The following is a 10,540-nucleotide window of genomic DNA, read 5'->3' as shown; positions in this document are numbered from 1 at the left end:
AGACGGGGTTTCACCATGTTAGCCAGGATGGTCTCGATCTCCTGACCTAGTGATCCGCCCGTCTTGGCCTCCCAAAGTGCTGGGATTACAGGCTTGAGCCACCGCGCCCGGCCAGGGAATAGATTTTAAACGTCCTTAAGTGTGAGGAGATAAAGAGTTTTGATTTTCCTCCAGGCAGTAGGGAATCTTTAAAGGGTTATCGATGGCCAGATTTTCCTTCCAACAGCTTTTGCAGGTTATGTTTGGAGAATGGACCTGAACTAGCCATCAGGCATAGGATGTACATTACTGGACAGAGTCAAGGGATATTTAGGGGTGACTGATTAGATAGAGGGGGTGAGGAAAACAAAGTCCATGCTGTCTCAGCTTTCTCATTTGGTTGCTTAGGTTTTTGGGGAACTGACATTAGTAGGGATTGGGCCCAGTCAGTCTCACTCTTCCTCCTTCCCCAGTCTGGAGAGGTGTTGGTGAATGTTAAGGAGCACTCCCGGCAGATCAATGACATCCAGTTATCCAGGGACATGACCATGTTTGTGACCGCATCCAAGGACAACACAGCCAAGGTGAGCCTGGGCAGGGGTCTGGCAGGGCTGCTCCCTCCCTCCTGCTGCACAGCTCACCCTGCCCGACTTCCCCCAGGAAAGCTCTTTCTATAGATATCCCCCTTGCCTTCTCTCTCCAGCTTTTTGACTCCACAACTCTTGAACATCAGAAGACTTTCCGGACAGAACGTCCCGTCAACTCAGCTGCCCTCTCCCCCAACTATGACCATGTAAGAGAACCCCATCCAGCCTTCCTGCTGAAGCCTCAGGAAGCTTCCAAGTTCTAGATGCTTGTCCAGAAGTTGGGCTACAACATTGTGGGGGAAATGATGTCAGGCAGAGAGGAGATTCCCAGAGGAGTGACAAAGCTGGAAGGACGAATAGCCCCAGGGAAGTGGGCAGGAGGTGGCAGGAGTGTCTGATCATCCCCTACCTTTGGTATCCTCCCATTGAGCTGTGTGAGATGGGAAAAATGTATATGGCAGGAGAAAAACAGAAAATGGACTTAGTGTCCATCGGGCCTATCTAGAGTTTCTTCTTCCATTCAGGTGGTCCTGGGCGGTGGTCAGGAAGCCATGGATGTAACCACAACCTCCACCAGGATTGGCAAGTTTGAGGCCAGGTAAAGAGGAAGAGAGCTCTTCCAAATTGAAATCTCATGGGGTGTACCTTTTTTTTTTTTTCCCCCGAGATGGAGTCTTGCTCTGTCACCCAGACTGGAGTACAATGGCGTGATCTCTGCTCACTGTAACCTCTACCTCCCAGGTTCAGGCGATTCTCCTGCCTCTGCCTCCCAGGTAGCTGGGATTACAGGCACCCACCAACACACCTGGCTAATTTTTGTATTTTTAGTAGAGACAGGGTCTCACCATGTTGGCCAGGCTGGTCTTGAATGAACTCCTGGCCTTAAGTAATCTGCTCACCTTGGCCTCCCAAAGTGTTGGGATTACAGGAATGAGCCACTGTGCCCGGCCTTCATTATATTTCTCTATGCCCATATTTCCTCTACTGTATAATGAGACAGTGACAATATACTTACCATAAAATTATGCAGATTAAATTTTTCAGTTAATATTTATTAAGCTCTTTAAGCACTGCCCAGCACGTAGTAGGCACTCTATAAGTATTAGCTATGAATTCAGGCAGACTTCTTGGTCCAGTCTTCCCCTTATAATAAAAAAGTTAAAAAATAAAGATACAGGGTCTCACTATGTTGCCCAGGCTGGCCTCAAACTCCTGGGCTCAAGTGATCCTCTGGCCTCAGCCTCCCAAAGTACTGGGATTACAGGTGTGAACCACAGCCCACAGCCCCCAACTTCATCTTATTTTGTTCACATTTACTTATTATCTCAATTTTTCTGCTTTATTATTATTTTTTGAGACAGGGTCTCACTCTGTTGCGTAGGCTGGAGTGCAGTGGCACCATTTCTGCTCACTGCAACCTCCTGGGCTCAAGCGATCCTCCTGCTAAGCCTCTGAGTAGCTGGGATTACAGGTGCACACCACCGTGCCTGGCTGCTTTTTGTATTTTTAGTAGAGATGTTGGCAAGGCTGGTCTCAAACTCCTGGCCTCAAGCGATCTGCCTTCCTCGGCCTCCCAGTGTGCTGGGATTACAGGCATGAGCCGCCACACCTGGCCTCAAATGCAAATTATATCACAAAAAATAAAGCAGAAGCCGAGTTCGTGACCAGCCTGGCCAACATGGTGAAACCCCATCTCTACTAAAAATACAAAAATTAGCCAGGCATCTATAATCCCAGCCACTCGGGAGGCTGAGGCAGGAGAATTGCTTGAACCCAGGAGGTGGAGGTTCCAGTGAACCGAGATTGCGCCACTGTACTCCACCCTGGGTGACAGAGTAAGACTCCATCTCAAAATAAATAAATGGGGCCGGGCGCGGTGGCTCACGCCTGTAATCCCAGCACTTTGGGAGACTGAGATGGGCAGATCAGGAGGACAGGAGATTGAGACCATCCTGGCTAACACGGTGAAACCCCATCTCTACTAAAAATACAAAAAAATTAGCCGGGCATGGTGGCAGGCACCTGTAGTCCCAGCTACTCAAGAGGCTGAGGCAGCAGAATGGCGTGAACCTGGGAGGCGGAGCTTGCAGTGAGCTGAGATCGCACCACTGCACTCCAGCCTGGGCGACAGAGTGAGACTCCATCTCAAAATAAATAAATACATAAAAATAACAATTTGCGCAGGCCGGGCGCGGTGGCTCAAGCCTGTAATCCCAGCACTTTGGGAGGCCGAGACGGGCGGATCACGAGGTCAGGAGATCGAGACCATCCTGGCTAACATGGTGAAACCCCGTCTCTACTAAAAAAATACAAAAAACTAGCCGGGCGAGGTGGCGGGCACCTGTAGTCCCAGCTACTCAGGAGGCTGAGGCAGGAGAATGGCTTAAACCCGGGAGGCGGAGCTTGCAGTGAGCTGAGATCCGGCCACTGCACTCCAGCCTGGGCGATAGAGCCAGACTCCGTCTCAAAAAAAAAAAAAAAAATAACAATTTGCATTTGGGGAGCGCCACCTTCAAAGTGTTTTGGAAGGAGATGGAAAGTGAATTAATTGTATCCCTTTTCCTCCAGGTTCTTCCATTTGGCCTTTGAAGAAGAGTTTGGAAGAGTCAAGGGTCACTTTGGACCTATCAACAGTGTTGCTTTCCATCCTGATGGCAAGAGGTAGGGTCCCAGTGAAGCGGCTGAGCTAAGCCCGGGTTGGGTCTCTGCCTCTCCTAGAGTAGGCACCTGACTGGTGCCTGGCTATCTTTTTCCAGCTACAGCAGCGGTGGTGAAGATGGTTACGTCCGTATCCATTACTTCGACCCACAGTACTTCGAATTTGAGTTTGAGGCTTGAGAAGCTGGATATCCAGCCAGGCGCAGTGGTTCGTGCCTGTAATCCCACCACTTTGGGAGGTCGAGGTGGACGGATCACCTGAGGTCAGGAGTTTGGGACCAGCCTGACCAATATGGAGAAACCCTGTCTCTACTAAAAATATAAAAATTAGCCAGGCGTGGTGGCACGCGCCTATAGTCCCAGCTACTCAGGAGGCTGAGGCAGGAGAATCACTTGAACCCAGGAGGCGGAGGTTGCAGTGAGCTGAGATTGTGTCATTGCACTCTAGCCTGGGCAACAAGAGCGAAACTCTGTCTCAAAAAATAATAATAATAATAATAATAAGTTGGATCTCCATCCGGGCCAGAGAAGATTCTCACAGAAGGTTTTGAACTCTTAAGAAATAAATTGGTTTGGTAATAAATGGCTTGTGGTCAGATATTTTGTGGGGTCTGTTTTATCATCTTTCCTTTTCACTGACACCCCAGCAAGGGGATGCCAATCATGGAGACTTTTATCATTTAGACCTCCCTATACTTTGGACACCTCAAACTTAAGACCGTCCGTACTTCTGGCCATCCTGCGTTGCAGGCATCCTCTTCCAAGGTGTAAAGGTCCTAAGGGGCCTGCAGAGGTTTCAGGAACATCTCGGTTGCTGTCCAAGGAGCCAGTGCTTAGGGTGGGGGCTGAAGTAGTTGGCTGGGAGGCTTCTGTCTTCTCCCTTCCTGTCACTATTTGCCACACTTTTCCCCCATGCGGCTTCTGCAGGCTCAGGTGAGTGGGTCCAGCGAAGAAACAGGCCCAAGGAGGAGGAAGACAGGTCAGGACGCTGAGCGGAGGGATAATCCCCCATGGAGAAGGTGTGGGGCTCACCTTGTCCAGCCGCAGGCTCTGGGGCTCCACAGATGGCCAAGGGATTGAGGATGTAGAGTGGGTGCTGGAGTCTTTGTTGCTCTTTTGGCTGGTTGAACCAAGACCACAGGGAGTGCGTCCGAATCCTCACTTCACACGGGCATCTGCAGAAAGGCAGGGAGTAAGTTTCCAGCCCCAGGTATGCCCTCTGGGAGTCTGGGTGGGCAGCCCTGGTTAGTAGGGTGACAGCCACTTTGGAGCAGTGATAACCTCTCCTTTTCTCCTTTTTCTTGCAAACATTGCCAGTCAGATCTTGTACTGGGCACTGGAATAAAAGAGGAACAAGACAAAGTCCTACTTCTTAAGGAGTTCTATTTAAAGGGAGAAACCAATTTAGTTTTGCCTCAGTGTCAGAGAAGGCTAAGAATGTGATGTTTGAGCTGAGTCTCAACAGACCTACCATACCCACTGTGCAAAGCAACAGCCAACACTTGGGGAGAACAGCAGGAGCCAAAGAAAGAAGGTGGGAAAGGCCCACTGTGAATATTGATAGGCCTGGACCCAGGAGCTTTTGAAAGAAAACTGATAACAATGAAGATGCAGAGAAGAGCAAGGCAGCTGCTGGAGAATCCAGATGGAAGAGACCAGTGTGGATGAAGACAGTGTGGATGAAGATGGGGAGGGCCTTCTGGCAAGGGAGGACCAAACTCAGACAATTTTAGGAGAAAGACTAAAGATGAAGGATGGGGGAGAGGGAGGTAAATAGCGATGATCCAAGACTAGTGGGGTTAGTGAAGCAGGATGGGGTATGGAGGAAGACTGAGCAACAGAATATAATTAAATCTGGTCTTCACCCTGGAAAGGAGTGAACCCTCCCTCCCTGCATCTCAGTCTCATAAGACAGCTGGCATCTGGGACTGATTGGAAGCATATGCAACAAGCCAACCAAATAATAAAGATACCACTTCTTTTATTTATTTGTTTATTTATTTAATGGAGTCCCACTCTGTTGCCTAGGCTGGAACGCAGTGGCATGATCTTGGCTCACTGCAACCTCTGCTTCCCAGGTGCAAGCAATTCTGCCTCAGCTTCCTGAGTAGCTGGGATTACAGGCATGTGCCACCACGCTCGGATAATTTTTTTTTTTTTTTTTGAGACGGAATATTGCTCTGTTGCCCAGGCTGGAGTGCAGTGGCACGATCTTGGCTCACTGCAACCTCTGACTCCCAGGTTCAAGTGATTCTCCTTCCTCAGCCTCCTGAGTAGCTGGGACTTCAGGCAGGTGCCAACATGCCTGGCTAATTTTTTGTATTTTAGTAGAGACAGGGTTTCACCATGTTAGCTAGGGTGGTCTCGATCTCCTGACCTCGTGATCCACCTGCCTCAGCCCCCCAAAGTGCAGGGATCACAGGTGTGAGCCACCGTGCCCAGCCTAAGTTTTTGTATTTTTAGTAGAGACGGAGTTTCACCATGTTGGCCAGGCTGGTGTCGATCTCCTGACCTCAGGTGACCCACCTGCCTCAGCCTCCCAAAGTGCTGGGATTACAGGTGTGAGCCACCGCACCCGGCCAGATTATGGCTACTTTTATCCCGTTCATGCTACTGATGAGATTGAGACTCAGATAGGTTTGCTGTGGACACCCAGCAGGTGAGTGGTGAAACTGGAATTTGAGCCCAAATTATTAGACTCTGCTTTCAACCTCTGTTCTATTGCTTTGAAAGAATCAACCTGGCAAAGTGGTAGAGAGCCCCAGAAACTATTTTTGCAGCAAATTTCCCCTGTAATCCTTGTTTTTAAGGCGGGGGTTCATTTGCAACTGGCTATGGACAGAGTAGGTATGTCTAAATGGTTGGCCTTAGACTTATTTATCTCTGGGTTTGCAGAAGTTAGGAGGAAGTATGAGATTTGGAGACAAGGGCAAGGAGAACACTCAGTTTTCCTAAAAGACAAACTCACTTGAATTTGGGAAAGATGGCTCCTAAGGAAGTAAACTGCTGGCCAGGCACGGTGGCTCACGCCTATAATCCCACCACTTTGGGAGGCCGAGGTGTGTGGATCACCTGAGGTCAGGAGTTTGAGATCAGACTGGCCAATATGGTGAAACTCCATCTCTACTAAAAGTATAAAAATTAGCCAGACGTGGTGGTACACGCCTGTAATCCCAGCCACCCAGGGGTCTGAGGCTGGAGAATAGCTTGAACCAGGGAGGCAAAGGTTGCAGTGAGCCCAGATCGCGCCACTGCACTCCAGACCAGGCAACAGAGCGAGACTTCATCTCAAAAAAAAAAAAGGAAGGAAGGTGCTGATGGCACAGGTACCCAACACCTTCCTGTGCCTGCCCCAACCCACCTCAACACCTGCTCAGCTCACCTTTCCTTTTCGCTGTTGCAGAGGAAGGTGCCAAAAGGGGAGGCATAGGCGTGCCCAAATAGCGCCAACAGTAGCCCTTCCCCAAACTCCAATGACAGTGGGAACTGGCGGCCCAGCTGCCACACAGTCCAGGAAGGAGAGAAAGGTGGGTGCCTCATGCTTGGGGTGGGCATGGGAGAAGGCTGAGTAGGCACAGCACAGTTGGAAGAGGTGGCCGGCCTGGGGAGTGGGCAGAGCAATGGGCACGAGGAAGCAAGGTTTCCGGATGGAGGGTAAGGCTGGAGTTGGGTGGTCGCTTACTTTCCTGGATCCACTCCCACTCCACCAGTTTCTGGAATTCAGTCATGGTTTTGCTCAAGGGGTCCAGGATGAGTTGGGCCAGTGAAGTCACAAGCAGGGTGTTGTCTGTGCCTTCAGCCCCATGTACCAGGCCAGGAATAGAATGGACCCAGTTCTAGGCTATATTTGCTTACTGAATCACAGTTTTGCATTCGGGGGTTGAGAGCCCTGCTCATCCCACCCTATTCTCTGTGTCAAGGGGGCCTTACCTCTCCATGCCCTGGGCCGCCAGACAGGCAGTGCTCAGTGCCTCCTTTACATGTTACAGCTAGTAGCAGCCATCCAGCAGACTCAGCCAGTTGTCCATGCTCTGCTCCGAGTCCCCACAGGCCTCCACCAGGCGCACGAAGCTCTCCTGCAGGGGAGAGCTTGGCAAGTGCTCAAGACCAATGAGGGAGACACAGAATCCTATAAAGAGCCTATCTGATAAAAGGGACATAGAGCCCCTTAGGGATTCCAGTCTCACAGCACATACAACCCACAGAGGAGCTCCTAATCTTTGAGACAGGGTCTCATTCTGTCCATGAAATCGTTTTTTTTTTTGAGACGGAGTCTCACTCTGTCTCCAGGCTGGAGTGCAGTGGTGCAATCTCAGCTCACTGCAACCTCCGCCTCCCGGGTTTAAGCGATTCTTCTGCCTTACCCTCCCAAGTAGCTGGGACTACAGGTGCACGCTACCACGCCCAGCTAGTTTTTGCATTTTTAGGTTTCACCATGTTGGCCAGAATGGTCTTGAACTCCTGACCTTGTGATCCGCCCACCTCAGCCTCCCAAAGTGCTGGGATTACAGGCGTGAGCCACCGTGTCTGGCCTAAAATGGTTTCTTAGCATTGAGGATTCCTCAGTCTGATGGGAGAGACTCAAGACCCTTTGAGAAAGCACCTGGGAAGGGGTCACATAGCCCTCTGGGGAAACACAGAATGTCCTGGGAAACCACCAATTTGCTGGAAGTATCACAACGCCCTTGATGTACCACAGTCTGATGGGAGCAACATAGCACTCCCTAGGGAGCCCCAGTCTGACAAGAAAAGCACAATTCTCTCGGAATTCTGAATCTGCTCCTACCTCCCAGAAACTGCTCTGGTCAAAGTCACCAGTGACCTCCTGCCAGAAAATCTAACAGAGACTTCTCAGATATGTTTAAAAGCCTTCAATGGCTGCCCACCACCTTGAGGATAAAGTCTAGGCTCATCTGTAGCCTCATCTGTACTCCCATTTCATACTTGACACTCCCACCATACCGAAGGACATTAGTCGACCCCATCCATGGTTTCACTTTCTGAGGTTTCAGTTACCCATGGTCAACTGTGGCTTGAAAATATTAAATGGAAAATTCCAGAAATAAACAATTCATAAGTTTTAAATTGTAAGCCCTTCTGAATGTTGTGATGAAATCTCGAGTCACCTTGCTGTGTCCCGCTGGATGGGAGTCATCCCTTTGTCCAGCATATCCATGCTGCACACACTCCCTGTCCATTAGTTACTTAGTAGCTAGCTGTCTTGGTTATCAGAGCGACTGTGGCATTACTGCAGTGGGCTTGTGTTCAAGGTCAATAGGAGCCTAAGGCTGCATTACAAGGCCTATGTCATTCACCACATCTCATCACATGGCATCTAAGCATCTCACATCGTCACAAGAAGGGTGAGTATAATACAATAAGGTATTTTGAGAAAGAGATCACATTCATATAACCTTTTTTTTTTATTATTGAGACGGCGTCTCGCTCTGTCACCCAGGCTGGAGTGCAGTGGCATGATCTTGGCTCACTGCAAGCTCTGCCTCCTGGGTTCACGCGATTCTCCTGCCTCAGCCTCCCGAGTAGCTGGGACTACAGGCATCCATCACCACACCCGGCTAATTTTTTTTGTACTTTTAGTAGAGGCAGGGTTTCACCATGTTAACCAGGATGATCTCGATCTCCTGACCTTGTGATCTGCCCGCCTTGGCCTCCCAAAGTGCTGGGATTACCCACCACGCCCGGCCTCATATAACCTTTTTTTTTTGGAGTTTCGCTCTTGTTGCACAGGCGGGAGTGTAATGGCGGGATCTTGGCTCACTGCAACCTCCACCTCCTGGTTTCAAGCAATTCTCCTGCCTCAGCCTCCCGAATAGCTGGGATTATAGGCCCGCGCCACCACACCTAGCTAATTTTTTATAATTTTAGTAGAAGCGGGGTTTTATCATGTTATCTTGAACTCCTGACCTCAGGTGATCCGCCTGCCTTGGCCTCCTAAAGTGCCAGGATTACAGGCGTGAGCCACTGCGCCTGGCCTTTTTGTTTTGTTTTGTTTTGTTTTTTTAGACAAGGTCCCATTCTGTCAGCCAGCCTCAAGTGCAGTGGTGTGATCATAGTTCACTGCAACCTCTACCTCCCAGGGCTCAAGTGATCTCCCACCTCAGCCTGTTGAGTAGCTGGGGCTACAGGTGAACTCCACCATGCCTGGCTAATTTTGAGACAGGATCTTTTTTTTTTTTCTTTTTTGAGACGGAGTCTTGCTCTGTCGCCCAGGCTAGAGTGCAGGGTGCGATCTCCGTTCACTGCAAGCTTCGCCACCTCCCGGGTTAACGCCATTCTCCTGCCTCAGCCTCCCTAGAAGCTGGGACTACAGGTGCCCACCACCATGCCTGGCTAGAGACAGGGTTTCACTGTGTTCGCCAGGATGGTCTCGATCTCCTGACCTCGTGATCCGCCCACCTTGGCCTCCCAAAGTGCTGGGATTACAGGCGTGAGCCATCGCGCCCGGCTGAGACAGGATCTTGCTCTCACCCAGGCTGGAGTGCAGTGACACGATTACAGCTCACTGCAACCTCCACCTCCGAGGCTCAAGCCATCCACCTTAGCCTCTTGAGTAGCTGGGACTACAGGTGTGCACCACCACACATAGCTAATTTTTTTTTTTTTGAGATGGAGTTTCATTCTTGTTGCCTAGACTGGAGTGCAATGGCGCTATCTCAGCTCACTGCAACCTGTCTTTTGGGTTCAAGCGATTCTCCTGCCTCAGCCTCCCGAGTAGCTGGGATTACGGGCATGTGCCACCATGCCCAGCTAATTTTGTATTTTTAGTAGAGACAGGGTTTTTCCATGTTGGTCAAGCTGGTCTCAGACTCCTGATCTCAGGTGATCTGCCCGCCTCAGCCGCCCAAAATGCTGAGATTACAGGTATGAACCACCACACCTGGCCAATTTTTGTATTTTGTATAGAGATAGTGTCTCCCTACGTTGCCCAGGCTAGTCTTAAACTCCTGAGCTGAAGCAATCCACCCTCCTTGGCCCGCCAAAGTGCTGGGATTACAGGCATAAGTCACCGTGCCCAGCCACAATCTTCTAAGTCTCCAAAAATATCTATCTTTTACCTCAGCACCCGACCTATACAACTTTTATTACAGCATATTGTAATTGTTCTATTTTATTATTATTGTGTGCTTACTACATAAATTAAACTTGGCTGGATGCAGTGGCTCACGCCTGTAATCTAGTACTTTGAAAGGCTGAAGCAGGTGGATTGCCCAAGCTTAGGAGTTCAAGACTACCCTGAGCGACATGATGAAACCCCATCTCTGCTAAAACACACACACACACAAAAAAAAAAAAAA

General features: G+C 49.8%; 1 protein-coding gene and 1 pseudogene across 2 annotated transcripts in view; one reads left to right on the top strand and one right to left on the bottom strand.

Moving 5' to 3' along the window:
- EIF3I (eukaryotic translation initiation factor 3, subunit I) overlaps positions 1–3,824 on the top strand; it is an 11,531-nt gene extending 7,707 nt beyond the window's left edge. Inside the window, exons 6-10 of the mRNA XM_011955434.1 lie at positions 453–563; positions 683–772; positions 1,091–1,164; positions 3,135–3,227; positions 3,323–3,824. Of these exons, the coding sequence (XP_011810824.1) occupies positions 453–563; positions 683–772; positions 1,091–1,164; positions 3,135–3,227; positions 3,323–3,404 (450 nt within the window). The 3' untranslated portion in view covers positions 3,405–3,824. The remainder of the gene's footprint in view (positions 1–452; positions 564–682; positions 773–1,090; positions 1,165–3,134; positions 3,228–3,322) is intronic.
- Positions 3,825–3,884: 60 nt separating this feature from the next.
- LOC105521278 overlaps positions 3,885–10,540 on the bottom strand; it is an 11,980-nt pseudogene continuing 5,324 nt past the window's right edge. Inside the window, exons 6-11 of the transcript XR_001003246.1 lie at positions 7,848–7,850; positions 7,140–7,313; positions 6,915–7,037; positions 6,607–6,829; positions 4,257–4,399; positions 3,885–4,212 (exon numbers count right to left, since the gene is read on the bottom strand). The product of XR_001003246.1 is annotated as a myotubularin-related protein 9-like (transcript). The remainder of the gene's footprint in view (positions 4,213–4,256; positions 4,400–6,606; positions 6,830–6,914; positions 7,038–7,139; positions 7,314–7,847; positions 7,851–10,540) is intronic.

The sequence above is a fragment of the Colobus angolensis genome, unplaced genomic scaffold (genome assembly GCF_000951035.1).
Source record: "Colobus angolensis palliatus isolate OR3802 unplaced genomic scaffold, Cang.pa_1.0 Scaffold4, whole genome shotgun sequence".
Classification (NCBI taxonomy): Eukaryota; Metazoa; Chordata; class Mammalia; order Primates; family Cercopithecidae; genus Colobus; species Colobus angolensis.
The sequence above is the reverse complement of the archived record's forward strand: the minus strand, read 5'-3'. Positions and strand labels throughout refer to the sequence as shown.